General features: G+C 37.4%; 2 protein-coding genes across 2 annotated transcripts; one reads left to right on the top strand and one right to left on the bottom strand.

The window, feature by feature from the left end:
• Window positions 1–2,821: 2,821 nt before the first annotated feature.
• Window positions 2,822–4,213, bottom strand: LOC137725003 (uncharacterized). The gene has a single exon (XM_068463622.1). It carries the CDS (start codon window positions 4,211–4,213, stop codon window positions 2,822–2,824), a length of 1,392 nt encoding a protein of 463 aa, XP_068319723.1.
• Window positions 4,214–15,735: 11,522 nt separating this feature from the next.
• On the top strand, window positions 15,736–23,471 carry LOC137725195 (fatty acid amide hydrolase). The gene is made up of 20 exons (XM_068463795.1): window positions 15,736–16,033; window positions 16,157–16,266; window positions 16,398–16,458; window positions 16,582–16,772; window positions 16,847–16,976; window positions 17,081–17,158; window positions 17,237–17,384; window positions 17,739–17,851; window positions 17,943–18,018; window positions 18,436–18,507; window positions 18,708–18,759; window positions 19,156–19,236; window positions 19,312–19,395; window positions 19,518–19,621; window positions 20,345–20,437; window positions 21,172–21,240; window positions 21,873–21,937; window positions 22,236–22,297; window positions 22,786–22,881; window positions 23,015–23,471. The coding sequence occupies exons 1-20, from the start codon at window positions 15,955–15,957 to the stop codon at window positions 23,072–23,074; spliced, it is 1,824 nt and encodes a 607-aa protein (XP_068319896.1). The 5' UTR covers window positions 15,736–15,954; the 3' UTR covers window positions 23,075–23,471.
• Window positions 23,472–23,507: the final 36 nt, after the last annotated feature.

The raw sequence follows: 23,507 nt of genomic DNA on the forward strand, positions 1-23,507 counted from the left end.
CATCGCACGCCTGTCTCTTCGTGGAAATTCGAACTCTTGTATATATTTATTGGGTCATGAATGGGCATCTTTCGTTAGGACAAATACACGTTATTTGCAAATCAACAAAGTGTTTTTTTTTTTTTGGCAGCAGAAAATACATAATTTGTTGTTGCTGTTGTTGTTGTTTTTTTATTTATTTATTTTTATTCAAAGTAATATCTTGTTTAAAGGGTCTACTTCAAGAAAACAAAGAAGATAAGAAGAATTCCTGTATTCCTAAGTCTTTTTGGCCTTTTTGCTCTCTCCCGAGCCTCCTTACTTTCCTTTTCCAAACAATAACTCTAATTGATCTACAAATCTTAGTCGCTAGTCCTTTCCTTTAGCTTTGGGGCAATGGCAGTCTCTCCCCCTCCTTGTAACCTCTCTATCTCCCTATTCTCTCCACCCCTTCCCATCCCCTTCCTTTTGTTCCAACCACTCATTTGCAACCTTTCCTCTCTTGTTCCCTTTCTCTCTAGTGTCCTTTTCCCTTTCTCTCTTGTCTTTGTGTTGTGCAACACCTCTTCACCCCTCACCATTTTGTGGACTACCAATTTTCATGGCTTTGCTACAGCCTTTGCCCTAAAAGTTGAGATCTACTGTCTCAGGGCCAATTCCCTTGATTTAGGGCAAGATAAGCGGGTTTGGTTGGTTTATTGGTTGTTGGTGGGTCAAATCTGTTAGAGAATATGATTCAACATAGATCATATGACAAATAATATACAACTAATTTATGGGAGTTTCCATCCTAATATCACTAAGGCCTTTTGTGATAAACCCAACACCTAGTAATAGGTGATTAAGGCCTGATTTGGTACTGAGGTGATTCTGAAAAAAGTTGGTATCAAAAAAAGCTGGGAGCTGTTTTTGTATTTGGTAAACATTCAGCTTCAACTTTTTTTCACAGTTTTGGGTGAAAAAAAGCCAAAAACAAGAAGCTGCAAAACCCAGCTTTGAAAAACTGGTTTTTTTTCACATATGTTTTACATAAAAGTTTACCAAACACTATAATACTACTTTTTTTTTTTTTTTTCAAAAGCACTTTTACAAAAAAGTTTACCAAACACTCCACTGCTTTATTTCACAGCTACTTATTCTCACAGCACAGCAGAAGTAGCTTTTTTCAAAGCACAACAATACCAAACCAGCCCTAAGTTAGGACAATATTGGGGGTGGACTTGCATGAGCCTATAAAGTTTGTCATGGTAATAGAGCATGCTATTCTTTTCAACATGTCTCGAATTTGCCTTCTTAAGCTGGGTTCTCGAAAAGTTGTGCTAGCTTCAGCTTAAGGCTATTAAATGAATGGGCCCTTGGAAAGTTGTGTTGGCTCTAGTCTTTAAATGATGACCGGGCTTTCGAAAAGTTGTGTTAGCTCTAGTATTATGACTTGACTAGTTCCCAGTGTGGGAATTGGTTTCCCTTGCGATCTTGTGTGGGGCCACCCGGGGCATGTTGAAGAATAGGATCTCACATCCGTCATAAAATGAAATAATGTACAATTAATATATGGGAGTTTATACTCATAATATCACCGAGGTCTTTTGTGATAGAACACAACATCTAGTAATAAGTGATTAAGTTGGAACAACATCAATGATATTGGTGGTGGATCAACATGGGCCTATAAAGTCACCAAGATCTTTGCTCTATGGCTTGATTTTCATGGATGTGTGGCTCCTTTTGACTAAATTTTCTCTAGGCAGATTTTTGGTGAACTTGCCTTGCTTGACTCGCAGCACCGACATCTACTCAAAGATGTAAAGTTGTGAGTGGAGATGAGCCAATCGATAGAGCCAAGCCAACCAAAAAGATTTCATTTCACGGATTTGTGTAGGTTTGTTTGTCCCACACCTAGCGGGTAATGTCTAGCCTAGCGGGTGATGTGGCCCCAATTATGATCGATGATTTGATGTGGCCACACTTGTGAGTTATGGTTTGAGTGACCTCGCTTGTCAGCAATGGTTTTATGTGATCTCACTTATTTAATGGTAACATTTTGTATATACGTGTGCTCTAGTATATGATTGTTACATCTTTCGTCTTTGTAGTAGATTTGTACTGGCGGTGCTTATTCTAATGTGTGTGCACTTGTGTAGCCAATTAGGAGATTATTATTACTGCTTGTTTTTGCGAATTATATCCAGATCAAAGATTTGGCACCGGAGATTGTACCCATTTGACAATTCTTGTAATTGTTATGGTTTAGTAATAGAAAATCGCTATCGTTTCTTGCCATAAAAAAAAAAAAGGAAAAGAAGAAGAAACTCTTAACAATAATATCGTTTGTTCAAAAAAAAAAAAAAAGCTATCATTTCGTTTCAAAAAATTAATAAAACTAAAAACTTAATAATTAAAGAGAGTTTAGCATTATATTTTCGCTTCTCAGATTTTCAAGATTGTAAATAATAGACTAGAGAGAGCTACAAAGTTGAAAAGGAACATGATCAATAACATTTTTCTACTAACTTCATTACCAAAGTTTTCATTGTCTCAAAAAAGAAAAAAGCTGTAATTTTCATAAACATGAGTACTTCGAATTCAAATTACTAACTAAAAATTAGACACGTAATAGTTTTTTTTTGTCAAAATTCGAAGATATCTCGAGTTCAAATTCTTTGAATTCAAAAGTAAACTTCTAAAGCTAATTACTGGCAACAAGACTTAAACAAACACACAAAGCATAAGGCCATTAATCTCTCTCTAGTAAAGCAAGAAATTAACTTTCAAATTTATGTCGTCATATATAATATCAAGATGATATTGTATATAATAAAAGAAGCTTCTAAATAATTAATAATCACACTGAAGCTTGAGGGAGCTTTGAACCCACCACCTTACCCTCCTGACCCAACGCGCCAGCCGCTCGCATTTCTCCGCCCACCGCTGCGGGGCCCACGGCTTGATACGCCTGCTGCTGTTGCTGCACAACCCCTCCCGGCGCACTATAGTATACCTGCCTCCCCGTCGTGCTATCGTACGCCACCTGTGCATACGGTGTTGTGTCGGCGTACGTCGCCACGTATTTTGGCGGCTGTGGTGGGAGAGTACTCGGCTGCTGCTGCTGCAGTTGTGGCACTACATTGTACCTCGGCGGCTGTTCCCGGTAAATTTCAGACCCCACTCGCTGCTGCACGTGATAGTACTCTTGACCCGGTGGCCCGTTTACCGGTCGTACCATCGGTGGCTGTGCGTGGTACACTGCCCCGCCTCCTGGAGCGGATGTAAACATGTACATCGGCTGTTCCGGAGCTCCTATCCCCGGAAACCCACCGCTAGTAATCTCCGGCCAGTAGCCAGCTGGCGGCGCAGCCGTCACCGGAGGAGCCTTCTCCGGCATCTTCTGTACGTAATAATCTCCAGAGCCGCTATAGCCTCCAACGAGATTGTCGTCGTTCTTTCTCCCGTACATAGCTTGCTGATCTTGTTCTCCGATTTGTAGCCTCTGCAATTGCCTTTGGAACTCCACCGGACTCACCACCGGATCCGATCCGATAACCCGTTCTGTGTGGCCCGATCTGACAAAGTCAGGCGGCGGCGCAACTTGTTGCGGTATCGGCTCTGGAGGAGGAGGAGGAGGCGCCACGGCAGCAGGGACGACACCCTTTTCCATGCCGCAGAGAAATTCCACATTATTTTGGACCGGAGGCTTGGAATTTAGGCAGGGCGCCTGGGTGGGACCCGAATTAAGAGCCTCGACGAACCGATCCTTATTGGACCTTCCATCATCCGACCCGAATCCACCGTTGGGGCTCGCATTAAAGAGGAACAATCTCATGCGGGCGGGCCTAGTGGAAGCCCGGTAGAGGCGATCGTACTCGTGCATCATGTGCTCCAAGTCGTCGTCGTTGGTAACGGAGATCAAGGCGTCGAGGTCTTCGCCGGGGAGTTGGTACTTGAACGACACGTCGTACTCGGAGAGGGAGGAGAGCTTGGAAATGATGGCGGCGAACTTGATGTTGCGATCGACGGAGAAAATCTTGGTCTCACCGCCGACGTAGCAGAGCTGGTTGTCGTGCGGGCGAGGGAGGATCTTTCCGCCGTAGCTGCACATGAACTTGGCCTTGTAGCTTTGGGTCTGAGAATTGGCTGCGTCGACCTCCCATGGCGGAGTGTTCTCGAAATCGATATCTCGGGACCGTGGGGACGAGTTACCGGACTCGGGATAGGAGTTGTATGAGTAGTTTTCCATTGTTATGGCGATAAGAGCTTGGGCCGCTAGAGAGGGGAGAGAGAGAGAGAGAGAGAGAGAGAGAGAGAGAGAGAGTGGGAGAGAGGTCACTTGGTTTCTGAGTCCATGAGGAGAAAGGGCCAAGGAGGTTGGAGACGACTTAGTAGATTTTTCCTTTTTTTTTTTTTTTTTTTTTTGTTTTTTTGTAAATAAAGAGACTTGCGTAAACTAATGAATAATAATGTTAGTAGATTAAACTAAAGAGTTAATTGTAGTTATAGTCCTTTAACTTTAACTCAATTGGAGCAATGATTTCTCAACTAAAAATCAATTATTATTGGTCCCTCAACTTATCAAAACGTGCAGATATGGTCCCTCAACTAAAAATTCATTACCATTGGTCCCTCAACTTTAATTCAACTAGAGAAATGATCCATTAACTTTAATACAATTGTAGCAATGGTCCTTCTAACATAACTCGTTTTGACAAAATTTTTGACGTAGTTGACAAAAAGGACCATAATTACACACTTTAATGAGTTGAGAGATCCTAATTATATAAATGATTATTTCAACATAACTTATTTTGACAAAATTTTGACGAAATTGATGAAAAAGACTATAGCTACACATTTTGATAAGTTGAGGGACCAATGGTAATGGATTTTTAGTTGAGGGACCATTGCTCCAATTTGATTAAAGTTAAGGGACCATTGCTACAATTTACTCTAAACTAAACTGTCATTTGTAAATTAAACGACATGTTATTAATAATAAGAAATGCACATGTTAATCAATACTTAATTAATAATTCAACACCGCCACTTAATACTACAGTCTAGTAGTATTAATCTTCACTTATAAGTGAGAGGTTTTAGGTTTGAGTCTCATCAAAGACGAAATAAAACCATATTATTGCTAGACTATTGTGAGACTTAACTCTCCACCCATTAGTATTGATAAGATCATTTGATCCAAAAAAATATATATATTAATAATAATAATTCATCACCACCATCATGTCTTTTAATATATAAAATTTAATCTTTCTAACTTGTCCAATAAAAATATTACAATAGTATTAATCTTGTAATACTATGGAATGATCTGACAGTCGCACGCTTAGAAGGAAAATTATTTGGAGTGCGGTGGTTGCAAGACTTATGAGGTTGGGGGTGGGGCCACTCAGCGTGGAGTTGGGAAGCCGAGATAGAGAAGGGATAGGAGAGTGATGGGTTGACTGGGATTGGATTAATAAATTTGCATATGCCAATTGAAGTGAAGTGAACCAGCAAAAACAAAAGAAACCACGACTCATTCTAAGCATTTTGTATCGCAGGTTGTTCTGAAATTTATTTTAATTTGTGCTTAGTTTATCTCATCTCTGTCTTTTATGTCTCGTTTTTCTTTAAATATCGATCATTATCGTGAATCCTCAACCATTTACTATTGTTGTTCATTTCATCGGATGTCTCATCCGAAGGCGCAGAGGTTGGTAACATTTGAAGTGCAATTTGCACTATTTGGTAGGATTATGAGAATGCTCTCAGCACGGGTAGCTTGCCTACTCCTATTTTTCGTTCATCCTTTTAGTTCTTTGGCCCTTCTTCCAGGTGGTGGCTACGGATTTGCGGTGGTGGTGCGGCTGATTTGGTGGAGGTGTCTGCTTTAAATTTTCATGTCTAAGTTTTTCAGTTTATAAGTTGCTATAGGTTGCTCACTTTGGGCCTATTTCATTGTAAATTTCTTTTGTAGAGCGGACTTTTACTTGGTTATCTTGGATTCTCTCTTTTAGTTCTTCTTACCTTATATTAACTTTTTCTTTCCATAAATTTTACTTTGATTGAAAAAAAAACCTCCAGTGATTGTTTGAGTAGGTGCAAAGTCATACTCAACGTACCCCAATTTATAAGGCAGGTGAAATCCAAAATTCAATTAAAAAATATGGTCTAAAAACGTAATGTGGCTAGCATTTTTCTTATTCAAATGTTGTTTTGTCAATTGTTGTTAAGCATAATTGGTTTAGTAATTACTTGGTACCAAATATGTCGAATGTTTTGGGAAGCGATTCCTACACAGTTTTTATTCTTCTATATACTTAATAATTTGAACTTTTAAATTAATGAAATTGAAAGAAATTCAAGAATGAAAATAAACAGGAGTTTGTAGAATGAGGAAAAATGTGTGTTGAAACCATTTTTCAATTTTGATATGATTAAACGTAAACCGTATATGTTGCAAAACTGTCAATAGCAACCACACATGTATAATATGGGTGTATCAATGTGAGACGAAAGAATTTAGAAGAGGCAGGACAATGATATGCTTTCAATTATTTTGGGTGCGTGTCCAAAATATGGGAAATTAAGTCGACAAAGGTACTACAATCTCCCACGCAAACGCAACTCTTCGACGTGACCGCTATATATATATAAACAAGCTTCCAAAATTCAAATTTTCATCACAATCTCTAACCATGTCTCGTTTCTCTTTAAAAATCGTTCCTTACCGTGAATCCTCAACCATCTACCCTTGCTACTCATTTCATTGGATACCTCCTTCAAAGGCGCACTTTGGTGGTTGGTAGCATTTGAATTGCAATTTGCCCTATTTAATAGGATTATGAGAGTGCTCTCAGCGCGAGTAGCTTGCGTACTCCCATTTTTCATTCATCCTTTTAGTTCTTTGGCCCTTCTTCCAGGTGGTGGCTACGGCTAATTTGGTGGAGGTGTCTGCTTTACATTTTCATGTCTAAGTTTTTCTGTTTATATGTTGCTATGGGTTGCTCAGTTTGGACCTATTTCATTGTAAATTTCTTTTGTGGAATAGGCTTTTACTTGGCTATCTTGAACTCTCTTTTTGAGTTCTCCTTACCTTATACTAGCTTTTTCTTTCAATAAATTTTACTTTGATTGATAAAAATAAAAATAAAAAATAAAAAAACCTCCAGTGATTATTGGGAAGCGAAAAAATAATATTTTAACGAAAAATCATATTTTTACATTAAACATTACCCTTTATTTTGTCTTTATCGTTAAAACTCAAAGTTTTTAAATCATTTTCATTAGTTTTCCTTAAAAAAATATGGTTTAAAAATGTAGTGTCGCTAGCATTTTTCTTATTTAAATATTGTTTTGTCAATTGTTGTTCAAGCATAATCGGTTTAGTAATTATTTGGTACCAAATATATCGAATGCTTTGGGAAGCGATTCCTACACAGTTTTTATTCTTCTATATACTTAATAATTTCAACTTTTAAATTGATGAAACTGAAAGAAATTCAAGAATAAAAATACACAGGAGTTTGTAGAATGAGAAAAAATATGTGCTGAAATCATTTTTTAATTTTGATCCAATTAAAGGTCAAGCATATATGTTGCAAAATTGTCAATAGCAACCACACATGTATATGCTTTCAATTCATCCTTTTAGAAGAGGCATAGTAATGATATGCTTTCAATTATTTTGTGTGTCCAAAATATGGGAAATTATTTCGACAAAGGTACTACAATCTCCCACGCAAAAGCAACTCTTGGACGTGACCACTATATTTATAAAAAACAAGCTTCCAAAATTCAAAATTTCATCACAATCTCTGACCATGTGGAGCCATGTTGTGGAACATTTTTTTTTTTTCAATTCAAAAGTGTTAGTAATAGCTTTCGAAATAATTAACTTGAGTTACTTCGTGTTCAGATTCATAACTATATTGGTCTAAGTTATATGAAGATGTATGAAAAATGAGAACAAAAGACGACCGCTCAAGTCAGCTGACAGATTTGACAGCTTTCTGGTACGAAGTTTCAAGCACATGAATGTCCAAGCGTCAACTCCAAACCACATGTTGATTATTAATATGACAAAAAAAAAAAAAAAAGTCTATGCAAGGGTATAAGTACCGTTAGGCCCAGCCCTCGGGTAAAGTATTTTTCAACCACAATTTAATGAGCGTAAGCGCTCGAAACACGTCAAACCTGTGAAATCATGCAATTAGCTCTATGTAAATGTTACTTCCTATCCACGTGTGGGGTGAATAATGGAGAAATAGCTTATAGATCGTATCTATGTGTTTGTCCCGTTGAATGATAGGATGGAGGGAAATAGCTTATGGGTCATACTTAATCTATATTCATATTCTTCCCATTCATTATGCATACGCTGTATTACTATACTAGCTACTTCAGAATCTATCTCACGTGTTTAAACTAAGGACCATAAAACATACAGTCAAAGGACCTACGTACATATATGTGTGTTTTTTTGGGTCAAATTTTTTCTGAATGCTAAGTATTTAGCCTCAAAAGTCTCCAGTCAGTAAGTAGAAAAACTTTGAAAGTTTTGAGAGAAGTACCAAATCTTCTTTCATTTGAAATTTTCTCTCTTTCACACACGCACACAATGCGAGCGTATCTAGTCCTATCGAGAAACATACTATCGTAAACCACAACAAGTGGTCCAATGATAAGGGTGCGGACTGCGGTTCTCCAATAAACAAAAAAATGCGGAAGGTTTCGGATTCGATACTTCGAGCTGGTGAGTCTACTTGACTTTGGTCATGAGCATGGTGAAATCCCTTATAGCCTCTTCGAACCCGAAATAAGTAAATAATCGTAACTTGACACCAGTTAGTCATATTTTTCTAAAGAAAAAAAAAAAAAAAAGAAACATACTATCGTACACCTTCAGTAATATGAGAAAAGAGAGAGACATTAGAAGTGCACGTTCACTATATGTAAGTTTTAATAAGTCCTAATATATGTCTAAATTTAATGCGCCAAGTCAACCCCACATTTAGGGTCAAGTCCATTCAAGAAGAAAAAGGCCGGCCAATTCTTATCTTAGTTTGCCAAGATTTCAAAGTGGGACAAGTGGAAGGAAATTTCTTTCAAACACATTTATTTATTTATAGAAAAAGACTTCATTAAAGAGAAAAGCCAATAGGCTAACTAATCTGGGTGCAATTTAAGAGGAAGGCCTGACGGGCTTTCAAAAGAAGAGTTCTATCCCAAACATGAAAATTAGTGACCGAATAACCCACACTAGTTATAGCATTTACCAGAACATTGGCTTCCCTAAAGACATGCTTCCAGCAAATATCCTCAAAAGAACCAGCAAGCTAGCGAATATCCTCCAGGATGAACTTCAATCTCCAAGGGGGATTATAGGCTCCACTGATAGATTCAATCACCAGCTTTGAATCACCCTTCACCACAATGCGAGCCTAGCCTTTGGCCTTAGCCATCCACAGGTCATCCCGCAACACTAGGCATTCCGTAACCGAAATAGTATTTTGACCAATACATCTAGTCCCCGCAACAATAGATTCTCCTTTCTTATTTCTAATCACAAACCCAGCAGCTGCACCTTGATTCACCACTAAGCCATCGAAGTTAAGTTTAACAAAACCAGCATTCACAGGAGACCACCGGATAGAAGATGGCGGGGAGGACCTGCTACCAGTGCAAACCACATGATTTATACCATTGGCATCTATGAACTCCTTTCCGAGATTGAGGGCAGACTTAACGATCGATGTAGGGTTTGGAACTTTATTTTGGAATACCACTAGATTCCTCTCCTTCCAAATTTGCCAACAAACTAGTAAAACTTTACTAAGATCACACAAACCTGCATCATTCTTAACAGTTAATTCATTGAGCCAATCATTAAAAGGGAGAGATTGATTTAATCTTATGTTGTTAGAGATAGCTTGACAATTCCAAACTAGCCTCGTAAAATTACAATTTATAAATAAGTGAGATCTGTTCTCATCCTCTAAATTACACATAGGGTAGGTGGACGGGATATTATTGACATATCTTGATAATCTGTCTCTTGTATGAAGCCTTCCAATTATGAGAATCCAACTAAAAATTGTAACTTTATTAGGGAGTTTAAGCTTCCACATTTTCTTAAGAAGCTCTCTTAATTCTCATTGTTATTATCGCTATTTTGTATCCAAGTTGCCGACTTAACTGAGAACTTACCATTAGCATTAGGCCCCCATTAGCATTACTACAAATTTTATTCACAATGTCTTCATCAACTAGCGATCGAAGATGATCTCTATCCCATTGTACATTAATAATGAATTGACTCACTTTTACGTTTAGATTGATATCATTAAGACTGGGAGAAATAAAGTTGGATGGGTCCAGAAGGGGATACTCTCCTCTCTCTTCAAATATTTATTCTTAACAATTTGTACCAACCAATTTTGGTTATCCGTTACGACTTTCCAAGCCAAGTTTTGCTAAACAAGCATTATTAAAGTGATCACTTTTCCTAATGCCCAATCCCCCATTTCCCTTAGAGCTGCAAACTCTATCTCAAGCCACAAGGACAAGTTTTGCTAAACAAGCATTATTAAAGTGATCACTTTTCCTAATGCCCAATCCCCCATTTTCCTTAGAGCTGCAAACTCTATCTCAAGCCACAAGGACAAGTTTGCAATCTTTTCCCCAAAAAAAATTTCCTACTTTCTCTATCTATAGTATTTGTGATTTTCTCAGGACACTTAAAACAAACACATAGTATGATTGAGGACACATATGAGGTTAGCCCTAATAAGAGTTAGTCTTCCAGCTTTAGAAAGGGAATTTGCCTTCCAACCAACTAGTTTATTTTTTATCTTGATAATTAGTTCCTTTGCATTAGTTTGATCCTTCCAGAAAATAATATTGTGTATGCCTAGATACCTACCAATGGTGGTTTTATGTTGGATAGCAAGAATATTAACAATATCAATTCAGGTATGGTTAGGAGTGTTCTACTTCCAAATACTTTGTGTGCAAGTATCAGGCTATCACCAATGGAGGATGGGAAACCAAAGAAAAAAATTCATAAAATTTGGGCCCAGAACCTCTATGAGAGGTGTATTTTATGGTGGAATATTTGGGATTGTTTCCCACTCCAGATGGGTAAGATTGCAAGTGTGTTGGGGGGGGGGGGGGGGGGGGGGGGGGGTGGGCACGTGAGACCAATAGCAGCAAGCCAACCCATGTGAAGACAACCCACATGGGCTTGTGCAAGTTAGCTGACTGGAAGATAGCAATTGGTTAGGGTGACTGCACCAGCATCACGGTTTCTACGATGCAGATTGGTGTGTCGTTGCCATCTAATGGTCATCGCGTCTCCTGGGTTTTGATCCAGTGTGGCGCTTACATCATTTTTAAATCCAACGACTCAAATTCCATTTAATCAATTTTAACAGTAATAAAAAAAAATCCAACGGCTCAAATTTAAATTCAACTGTCAAATGATACCAAACTCTATAAATACACATCCATTTGTTCGCTAATCCATACAAAAATTCAATTTTCTCAACAATTTTTTTGTTCAGAATTTGAATTTTTATTTACATAAAAATGTTCGCAAAAATAAAGCAAGATAGATTATACAAAAACTAATTCCAAAATTATTAGCACAAAAAAAAAAAAAATCAACGAAATACAAAAGTTTAAAAAAATAATAAAGTTGGTTGGGAATTCTATGTCCCTTACCATTGGAGGAAAAAGACGCCTAACCTCATACATATAGATAAATAGTGGAAAATACGGGACTAAATGTAAGATCCCAAATCGCCCATGAGAGTGATCCTTGTATGTATATTCTCATCCCTACCTAGCACAAGGCCTTTTGGGAGCCCACTAGCTTCAGATTCCGTGGGAACTCCAAAGTTAAGCGAGTAGCGCGCGATAGCACTCCCATTATGGGTGACCCACTGAGAAGTTCTTGTGTGAGTTCCTAGAAAGAAAACCATGAGGGCGTGGTCGGGGTCCAAAGTGGACAATATCGTGCTACGGTAGTGGAACAGACCCGGAATGTGACACTAAATATTGGAATTTGAGCCCTTTAGGTTAGAAATAGCCTAATTAAAAGGGATAAGTTGGTATAAATAAGAATAAGGTGGTACAAAAGAGTACAATTACGTACAATATTACCTCAAGTAATAATTCAACTAATTCAAATGGTTTAAACAAACTTAAGAAATTTTAAAATAGAATTAGGATCTAAGTTAAGTAGATCTACCTAGAACCTCAATGGTGTTGAATACAAACAAACTCTTTGATGATTTCTACAAAATATGATAGTACAAGGCGCATCACACAAACAAAATTTAATAAAGTAAATTTATGGGCCATTTGATAACTATTTTTTTAATTATTAATTACTAATTTTTATTTTATTGAAAGTATAAAACTTGTCTGATAACTATTTTTAGTTTTTAGAAGAAAAAAGAAACTAGAAACTAAAAACTAAAAGTTAAATTTTGAAATGACACATCTCGACCCGGATTGTCCACTAGGACTTCGAATCGAGTTCTGCTGGCCGACACCTGGAAAGTGACGAAGCCATAAAGTATAGTGATGTAGAATATGTGAATAAATTTAAACCTAAAAGTGCCTAAATACGAGAGTACGCTATGAGCGGAAATGAACTCATTTCACATGTGACGTCAGAACATAAGTAAAGTACAGTAGAGTGGATTGAAAATCATACATTCGAAGGTAATCTCCAATACCAAGATTTGCCACAAATCCTCGTTGATACAAAAACTCTATTACTAGAACATGGAGGGATAAAAAACAAGAGTGAGTAGGCCTGAAAATAACGCTTTAATAAAGACCTTCTAAACGTTATAGTCCCTCGCTGTGATACCTGTATAGTTTCCAGGAAATCATAATACGTATAAGTATGAAATCAAATGTAAATCAATAGTTAATCCAGGAATATTTCAAATCACTACATATCAGCAGCAGTATATAAAAAATCAAATGCTCATCAATCTATGATAACACACGATTTAGAGTTGCCTAACACAACCTGTATGACTCATAAATCAATCTATGATAACACATAAGTTGGAGTTATCTAATGCAACATGTATGACTTATAGGCAACTTGTACGACAGTGTCGGAGTTGCCTAGCATTGCAACCTGTACGACAGTGTCGGAGTTGCCTATTATTGCAACCTGTGTGACAGTGTCGAAGTTGCCTATCGCAACCTGTACTACAATGTCGGAGTTGCCTATTATTGCAACCTGTACTACAATGTCGGAGTTGCCTATTATTGCAACCTGTACTACAATGTCGGAGTTGCCTATTATTGCAACCTGTATGACAGTGTCAAAGTTGCCTATCGCAACATGTACTACAATGTCGAAGTTGTCTATTATTGCAACCTGTACGACAGTGTCGAAGTTGCCTATCGCAACCTATACGATAGTGTCGGAGTTGCATAAAACATAAATACAGTCAAGCCATAACTCAATCATTTCAAATAACACCATAAACTCACTTGAACTTGCATGCGCGTCCTGCGTTCACCTTAGCACCTCCAAGCATTCATAACAATTATATGCAGGTAATATGCATATGGATATGCCATGATGCAATCTAAAAAGGAAAAGACCCACTCACTTGAGGTCCGCGCCACGATTCCCTAGAACGAATATCGTGACGTCACGAATGATCATCACCTAGAACAAATATTCAATCACGTCTCAGAACTCTTATCAATAAAACACGTAACTTTCATAAAACACATCCCAAGGACGTTCTAGAATGATTTGAGACCCATTGACCAAAAGTCAACATTGTCGGTCAAATATCAATGTTAGGGTCCACAACCCTATGTAACTTGATCCGGAAGATCCATACCTAGGATTTCCGATCCGTAACTTCTAAAGATCCACATTATGCTTCTAGAACAACATCCTAAAGTTTCGAAACGATCCAACGGTTGGATCTCCGCTAATTGCTAAAATTAAGTGGTAGCTGATGTTTTATTTTACGAACTTACAAATTTGATTCGGAAAGATTCATACGTCAGATTCCCAATCCGTAAGTTCCTATGGTTTTCAAATATACGTACTATAAGGTACTAATGTTTGGTAACGATGCAACGATCAGATATCGTCAATTCATGCAAAGAGCCCGTGACGACCAACTAGGTGGTCAACTACAAAACTACATTAAAACATCGTAATTTCACTAAACAAATGTCAAATATAGAATTGGAGCATCCAAATTAGCCAAACATGGTTAGATGGGGTCTCGGCCCACGCGCCGCTGCACGCGGTGGTTGGTCGCCACTGTTCGCCGGAAAAATTCAACTATTTCTAAAAATTCTCAAATTTCACAAAAATGAAGATCTCAAAGAGAGGAACAACTTTCATACTGGCCACCAAGTCCAAAAGTGGACGGAAGATGGTCAATTTTGCCCACAAAGCGGGCGAGTGCCTAAAGCTTCCCGACGTCGATTCATCGTCTACAATGGTCCAACGGGGTCAAGGTTGGTTGGGATTTTCTCCTGGGATGATGGGCTACAAAGCCCAAGTGGTGGCATCGGCCATCGCCTTGCCGATTTGCCGAAAAATTGAAAAGAGTGGCCGGAGCACTATTGATTTTCGTCAACTTTAGTGGCCTCAAATCGCCACATACTGTGTAATCAAGGTGGTTCTTGAGTGGGTTTTGTAGAGGGGAATGAGAGCTTCAAGATGGTGGTGGTGGCGTCGAAAAACTCCACTGGAGTTGGCCGGAATCGGCCTTGGAAAATGGGAGGTCGAACTAGGTTATGTGGTGTGCACGGGTTGAAAGGGAAAGGGATGAGGTTTTCTCTCCTCTCCTTCCTGATTAGTTGATCTTTCTCTCTAATTTCTGATTGGTCCACCTTCTAACATATCTAATTGGTCACTTAAACAAAATAGCTGATTGGTCCCCTTATTCTTGCTTAAAATCTGATTGGTTTCTTTCCCACAAGATGGGAGTTCAATTTATTTCTAGCTAAACTTTAAATAATCAATTTCAAATGCCCGTAATTATAATGTTATAATCCGAAGTCGCAAATGGCTTTCGCCTATGTGTTCGTGGCAATGATTACTACGCAAATACTCCAAAAGAATGACTCATACATCTCTCTAAATAATGGCCAACGAAAGTCAAAATCCTTGCCTCTAGGGTATTTTCGTCAATTCATGCTTTTAAAATTTATAAAACGTAAAATTAGGGACGAATTATCACATGAAAACTCAAGAAAGCTAAACTTTTAATTTAAGGATTGTGCTATATGTGAGTAATAGATTGTACCATTGAGTTTGGGAAGTTAAACTAACTCAAACTTAAGTAAATTGAACTACAACAACAACATGACACTTGCATGAAAGTTGTTACATGTGTTCAAAGTATAACAGAGCAACACGAATCGCTTTGAAACGATTTAGACTTTGAAAGTATCATGCTCGAGGTTCAAAAACGAGCTTTTCAAATTGAAACTTGGTAATTGATTTTTAAGAGAAAGAATTTGGTTTGGATATTACGTCAACTGGCAATCATACTATAGAATTGTAGAACAATGAAAATCCAATTTGAATGTCTTGAAAAATGCTTCAAAACATTGTTAAGCTTGGTCCATACAATATTATTTCTTGAGTTGGACTTTTTTTTATTGATAGAACAATTTCAAACAATATCCTAAAATATTACTTTTTCTTGTTCGAATTGGTCTCTCAGAATTTTAAATGTATTTACTGGTTCTGGCGTACAATTCAATGCAGCAAGAGAAAAAGGGGTTATAATTTAGATGACCGAGTCCTGCATTACCTCATTACAATATCAGGGACGGCAGCACAAATTCAAAATCTAAAAAGTAGCTCGCTCTCTCTGTCTCCCAACCACCTTCACCGTCTCTCTCTCTACCACTGCTCAAACTACTCCAAATTTGTTTGACTTTCCGCCGAACTTGTTCCTGCCGGTAAAAATGGGGAAGAGGCGGGTGATGGTGGCCGCCGAGGACGTCGACTTGTCCGCCGTCAAATACGAGCAAGAAGAAATCAAGGGTCAGTCAGCCAATAGCAATACACGCACTCATATGATCATTTCGAATTATGAATTTATAGATGAATTCATTGATTGTTGTTGAGTTTGATGATTTGGGCTTTGTTGGGTTTTTGGATTGGCAGCTCCACATTTGACTGGCTTGATTTTCAAGCTGTCTGTGAGGATTGTTGAGGCCCCCATCGTAGGTTCTTTCATAGTCTCAGCTATGAAGAAGCAGAACAAGATGACTCAGGTCTTTCAAAATTCTGTGTTGCTTTCTTTTTTAGTAATTCAATTACTTGTTGAAATGTTCTACTGTGTTCGAGATTTTCGATTCGAATTAGAAGAGGCTGAAAATAAATTATCTGTTATTGCAATCCACAGTTGTTGAGGAATACACTGATACCAGAGGGACCCATGTTCAAACCTGAATTTCCCCCTCAAGGTTTTTTGGGTTTGATTTTTATTAATTTGGGTCTCAAAAGGTTTTATCTTTTGTTGTACTCCATTGTTTTAATGGAATTGGATGTAAGGATCACTGACCTGGTGAATGTGATGTGAAAATTAGAACTAGAAGCCGCGGTGGTTGTTCTTGATGAAGATGGAAAACCAGAAGACAGAGTTGAAGTGGCTTTGAAATGCCTTCCACAGTATGATCCTGCTAGCTGCTGGAATGGGAATTCAATTCAATCTTTTCGGTACTGGAAGATACGTGATTATGCTTATGCTTATCGTTCCAAGCTTGCAACCCCATCAATGGTAAGTTGATACTATCTTATGACTCGGTTCACCTCAAATTGATTTTTTTTATGAGTTTATTTTCTTATTCACAGGTCGCGGAGCATATAATTTCAGTTATAGATGAATTCAGTAATAAGAAACCGCCACAACCTCTGTTGATTACTTTCAACCCTGAAGATGTCAGGAGCCAAGCTGCAGCTTCGACAAAGAGGTTTGAGGAAGGTATTAATAGAAGGATAATTGGCTGTAATGATTGTCTTGGCAATTAACCTATGGTAGAGTGTCCCAGTAGTAAGCTTTGATGCCCTTTTGTTTTGGTTGTGTAGGGAATCCCTTATCTATCTTAGACGGGATTTTTGTGGCAATCAAGGATGATATAGACTGCTGTCCCCATCCATCTAAGGGTAAATAATCGTCACTATTGTGTTTAGAATATATGTTAAACATTTGACCCTACTTAACTAATCACTCTATGGTGACAGGTGGAACAACATGGATACATGAGGTTCGCACTGTCAAGAAGGATGCAGTTTGTGTTTCGAGATTACGTAGTTGTGGTGTGATTTTCATTGGGAAGGCAAATATGCATGAGTTGGGCATGGGTACAACCGGAAATAATTCGAACTATGGGTAAACAATCCTTTCTCAGCAACCATGTGATGGATTTTGTATGTGCAGTGTTTTTCATAGACACAATGCGTCTAACATGTCAAAGTCATAGTTGTACAATTTGATCCTTTGATTTAAATACGGTGCATTTTTCCTGTGTGCTTAGGTTTAAACTGTAAACTTGATAACCTCAAACGCTCAAGTTGTTAGGATGTGGGTCAACTACCACTCTTGTACTGTGACAAAACTTTATGCAGTATTTTTTTCCTATGTGAGAGATACATACAAGTAGAGTTTCTTTTGTTACACAATTAGCATGGTTTTCTCACTTGAGTCTTATATTACTGATTTTTTTCCCCAATTTTGTTTCATTAGAACAACAAGAAATCCCCATGCACCAGAAAGGTATACTGGTGGATCTTCCTCGGGCCCTGCGGCACTTGTAGCTTCTGGACTGTGCTCTGCAGCGCTTGGAACTGATGGTGGAGGTTGTGCAAAAAATAGTTATGAAAGGCTTAATATTGTTTCTTACTTTCCTTTATACTAATTTTGGATGCTTAAATCAATGTAAAAGGGCAGGTTCAGTCCGTATTCCTTCTTCTCTGTGTGGTGTAGTGGGCTTGAAGACAACATATGGACGGACAGATATAGGAGGGTGAGTTGGTACTTTGAAAGGGGGATCCTTTTCTTTCTAGGACCTACCACATTACTCTCAGTTTTTTAGAGAACTATATTAAAAGCATATAAATCATCTAAATAGGAAAAACAGCTTTGACTGTAGATTTTTCTCATGTAACACAAAATTTATTAATGGACAAGATTGTTTCATGTTTTAGTTTTAATATATGCTTGCTTTCTCTCTCTCTCTCTCTCTCTCTCTCTCTCTCTCTCTCTCTCTAACTTTTATAGGATGGCTTATACGTTTAACCCTATCGAAGGAGTATGATAATTGATAACTCATAAAATTTTGACACATGCAATCATGTAGACAAGCAACAAGCATCAGACTGGGATATTGTGACATGTGCTTCATGCCAAATTGATTTACAGTTTGTGCACTTTTACATCACAGATCATTATGTGAGGATGGGACTGTGGAAATTATTGGACCAATTGCTTCTACAGTGGAGGATGTCATGTTAGTGTAAGTAACTCATACTTGTGAACATGTATTCCATTACTTTTGCTGGTGTTTGCTTCCATCCTTCTCAGGATGTGCCATGTGACTCATGTGTGATCAACTTTTCCTACTTAAACCTAATTATTTTCAGTCTTATGTTTGGTGCATTGGCCAAAGACCTCCAGTATTTCTAATGTTTTCTGACCAAAATAATAATTTATCAGGTACTCGGCAATTTTGGGCACCTCTCTTGCAGATAGAATTAGTTTGAAACCGGTAAGCGTTTATTACTGGCTTAAATGGTACACCAAAATAGATTCATAATTCCCCTTTACTCTTATTCTATTTTCCTTCTTAAGTCATTTGAACAGAGATCTCGTTCTTGACCGGTAAAGGGAAGTCTATTTCCTGGAAGAAAGAAACTTAGTGCATGTAATATAATAAGATTGTTTTTTGATAGTGGATTAAAAAAATGTAATATCTTCTCTGTAGTTAAATTTTAAATGTAGTTATAAATTAATTTATTGCTGAGATGATTTGTTCAGTGTGTGTGAAATGGTAAGACGGGTGTTTGTTTCATTCAATTTTACAAGCAGTTTTACATATATAAGGTGTGAACCCTCTTAGTTTCTTCCATATCTGACACCTGTTTCTGTTCACTATTTTTTGTAGTCCCCACCTTCTGTGCCAAATTTGTCATTGTATGACAGTTTGAATACTCTGGGATCCTTGCGACTGGGGAAGTATACAGCGGTAATTACCCTTTCTATGGTCATTTCAATTAGATGTTACATGACTTCTTATGAATATACAAACGTTCTCCTGCAGTGGTTTAATGACGTACATTCGACTGATATCTCTGATATGTGTGAGGATGTTCTTAGTCTTCTATCGAAAACCCATGGTTGTGAAGTAAGTCATCATCATTGTCATGTACTTTGTATCTTTTTGAAACTCATTCTTGTTTCTTAAGTTGAGGAATAACTTCTTTGATGTTAGCTGAGACTCTGCATGTCCATGTCCATTTATCGTAGATGGTGGAGATTGTTGTACCTGAGCTCCATGAAATGCGTACTGCTCATCTCGTTTCAATTGGATCTGAGTTTCTCAATGCAATAAATCCATATTGTGAGGATGGGTATGTTTCTGTTTGGGTTATCTATACTGGCAGGGGGAGGAATATACTTTTAGGTGTTTTTTTTTTTTTTTTTTTGGGGGGGGGGGGGGGGGGGGCGGGGGGGGGGGGGTGTTTCAGCGAACTTATATAACGTAAAAGCGAAAGAAAACATAGACGTAATATGCACAAAAACTTCAATATCTTGAGAATATTTTTCTATATTATGTGTATAATTGTCTGTTGTTTCAAACTTTTGAAGTATCTCACTATAACTTCAATGCTAAAATCTTTAAATGTCTTCAATTTCCTTCAGTATTAAAAAGCTGCTACTAAGCACGTATAAAGGACTACGATTTTTGAATTGATCGAGTATCTACATTGGAAGTTTCTTTTTGAATGAACTTGAGTAAGGTGAATAAATTATGTTTTTTTTTTCCAAAGCAGGCAGCGTACGAGATCACTTGAAAAATTAGATCTGCTACAAAAGAAGCAACTCAAGTGTAATTCATACACTTAAATATAGGAGCAAAAGACACTCGAGATAAAGTTTAGAAAAAGAAAAAAAAACCAATTTTATTATTGAAAAAACAAAACCAGAGACTTTATTTATAGAAAATTCAAGAAATGGTGTGAAGTTGACATATGAAAGAATGTTCCTGTTCCTTTTATGATCCTATTTCTTTCGGTTTTCATTTATATCTGATGTTATTTTTATTGATTTTTTTTATCACTCTTTGTATGTAGATATGGTGCAAAATTGTCATATGACTCGCGCACTAGTGTGGCTCTTTTCCGATCATTTTCTGCGTCAGATTATATTGCTGCCCAATGTCTTAGGTGAGGCAAACTAATTATCGGAAAACAATTATATGGCTGAATTTTTTAATACCTTTTGCTGCACAATGGAGTGGGAAATTTCTTTTGGGATGTTTGGTAATGTCATAGATGTGTTTAAGTTCATCGTTATAGTGCAAGCTTCTAGGAACCATACAAGCATCCTATATCAATTGAAAACTGACTAAAGTGACTAAATATTTTTATGATATTTCATTAGGATTCTTTTTATTCCTGAGGAATTGGAATCGTTTTTTCTTTATAGGGACATTTTAGGTTCTGAAGCTTGTCAATATTGGTTTCTGTCATGCTCCCAATCCCAAATTTCAAGTGTTACCGTAATATTTATTTGGGGGATTCTCAAAAAAAATGCTCCAGTGCCTATTAAACTGTCGTTAGTTTCCAATTCTTTGTAACCTGAAATTTGGCACATAGATTGTGATCATTGTTAAAAGAAGTGATTCATGGATCATTACATTAATGACTTTTCTCTCATATTGAATTGCATTGTATTTAGAAATACTTGGTTTATCTCATTTGGAATGGCATGGTATGCAAATGTTTCAAAGATCTCTGAAAAAATACAGTAACTTCGTATGACAGGGTCATTAGTGCATTATTTTTTTAAGGGAACACGTAAATTTGGTGGATGAGATATTGACAAATATGTTTCCTTGTGAATCTGTAATCTTAAAATTTTCCATATGTATGCTTTAGTTTCGCTTAATTTATTTCAGGAGAAGGATTATGTACCATCATATGGAGATCTTCAAGAAGGTTGATGTCATAGTGACCCCCACAACAGGGTATGTAAAGCCTAACTGATAACAAAAGTAATGGGTGTGCACCTGTCTGCTCCTTATATGTAGTCTTATGAAATATATATATAGCTAAACTAGATGGTGTTACCGTCTCGGTCCCTAAAATGTTTCTCTTGTTTATTTATAGAAACATTGATGAGCAAGACCTGTTAATTATTTATTATATGTACTGTGAATTTTTCTTGTCGTTGAATAGTCACCGTGACATGTTATTTCCATTTCCTGGGCCTCTTTCGTTTACTTTTCTTAGATGTACCGTTTCAGAGTTATTGAAACAGATAAAGTTAAAAAAACTCGAAATACCTAATGAATTTTATACAAACTCTCTGGGAAAATTTTACAATGCCACTTTCAATTTGGGAAACATCTTCTGTTGAAAACTCTGCAAAACAGGTCTTAGTTATATTTTTGTGTGTTTGAAGATAGATGTCATCACTAGTCAGTGGTCTTACTCATTTTCCACCTCTATAAGTAGCGCGTTTTTTTGCTTTTCGAGTGTGGGTACCTTTGTCATGAATGACCACAATTTAAATCATGCATTTTTTGCTTTGGTAGAAACTCAGAATTGAACTGATATGCACACTTTTTCCCTTCTCTAATTATTTTGTGCAAAACAGCATGACAGCACCTATAATTCCACCAGCTGCTCTTAAAGATGGGGAGACGGATATGCGGGTCACAGGTCAGCTGTTCTACAATCTGAATTGAAGCTTGAGAAGATAATTATTTTTGTTCTTTAATTTCTCTCTCTGGAAAATTTTATAGCAATCTCCTGATGAATGTCAAAATCATTGAATTTAAAGTCGTTAGCCACACTGAGAATTTAGTATTACTTCGTTGTCGTTGGAAGAACTTGAAATGTGGTATTCTTGAAGTTTTTATCTCACACTCAAAAGACACTAGTGAACGAGAAAAAGAAATGTAATCCAGTTTTTGCAATCTTTCATACTTGCATTGATGCATGGCTTCATTGGTTTCAGGTTATCTCATGCGGTTTGTCATTGCGGGAAATCTTCTTGGCCTTCCTGCTATTTCTGTACCAGTGAGTAACTTTCTTTTTTCTTGGATTCATATTTCAAGCGCCCTAATTTGGTTATGGTTACTCTGGTAGAACAATTGTCCACTATATACTGTTGTGCTTTTGTTCGACAAATTATTCAAAGTACTCTAATGCTTGCATCAGACACAATACTTCTTAAAACCTCCAGTTTTGAGGCCATCTAATACTAACTTCATGGAATGGAAGCCATACTTTTGCAATTGCAAGTAATTATATCTTTGAAGTATCAAGGGCAGATTTCTTTTAGCTGTAGCTCAAGGGACCTTTTTGTTTTTGAGTTTTTTTTCAGCGACGTTCTACTTTTCTGTACTTGATTATGTCATGTTGTTATTCTCAAGCCTTCACCTATTTAGGTCAAAGGCGAAGCAAGATATTTCAAATGTTATTACGACCTTCCTCATGTCAACTGTTTTTTTTCCCTCTCTTTTTGGCTGACTTTCTACTTTTCTGTACTTGTTTACCATGTGCAGGTTGGCTACGACAAGCAAGGACTTCCAATCGGTTTGCAACTGATTGGCCGCCCATGGGGTGAATCTTCAATTTTGCGTTTGGCTTCTGCAATAGAGGTATCAACTTTTCAACTTTCAGTGAATGAAGAACAATTATATGATAGTGCTTAAAGTGTTTGGGCACTCTGCAAACCCGTTGGTAGAAGTAAAGAACAGTTTGAAACTAAAGCATTCTTATGATGTTTTTCAGGAACTCTGTACCAAGTCTAAGAAGAGGCCTGTACAATATTTTGATGTTCTGAAGTCTTAACTGAACAGCTGCTCGTGCTGGCTGAATTCACGTTTGGAAGACTAAAAATTATCAATATCGTATAATAATCGCTCCACAACATTTTCGTTCAACATGATACGTTGCTAAACGTTATTTAGTTTTAGGTTCTGTTGGTCTGCCGTTGCAGTGTCTAATAACGCAACCATCACCTGCGTCGGACGCATCTACAATCTCTCACTCAAATTGTCTTACCAAATGCCTCTACTCTTTTGTATGTCATTTGTCATGACCTATGAGCATGCTTGTAAGTTTTATTACTGAGGATGGAGAATTACAAGATGATTGGTGGATGATTGGGGTTTAAACAAAATTGATCCTGTATTTCCTTGAACCTATACTCGAAAGTCGAAAATCAAACCTAGAATCTTAACCTCCATACTATCTAATTCTCTACCGATTCGCCAAGCTCCCG

The sequence above is a fragment of the Pyrus communis genome, chromosome 2, assembly GCF_963583255.1.
Source record: "Pyrus communis chromosome 2, drPyrComm1.1, whole genome shotgun sequence".
NCBI classification, from domain to species: Eukaryota; Viridiplantae; Streptophyta; class Magnoliopsida; order Rosales; family Rosaceae; genus Pyrus; species Pyrus communis.

Excerpts from the sequence above, each read along its gene's own strand:
- LOC137725003 (XM_068463622.1), bottom strand. The coding sequence starts at position 4,213 with ATGGAAAACTACTCATACAACTCCTATCCCGAGTCCGGTAACTCGTCC.
- LOC137725195 (XM_068463795.1), top strand. The coding sequence starts at position 15,955 with ATGGGGAAGAGGCGGGTGATGGTGGCCGCCGAGGACGTCGACTTGTCC. Across the intron at positions 19,396-19,517 it reads CGAAAACCCATGGTTGTGAA|ATGGTGGAGATTGTTGTACC; the intron begins GTAAGTCATCAT and ends CATTTATCGTAG. Across the intron at positions 22,298-22,785 it reads TTCCTGCTATTTCTGTACCA|GTTGGCTACGACAAGCAAGG; the intron begins GTGAGTAACTTT and ends TACCATGTGCAG.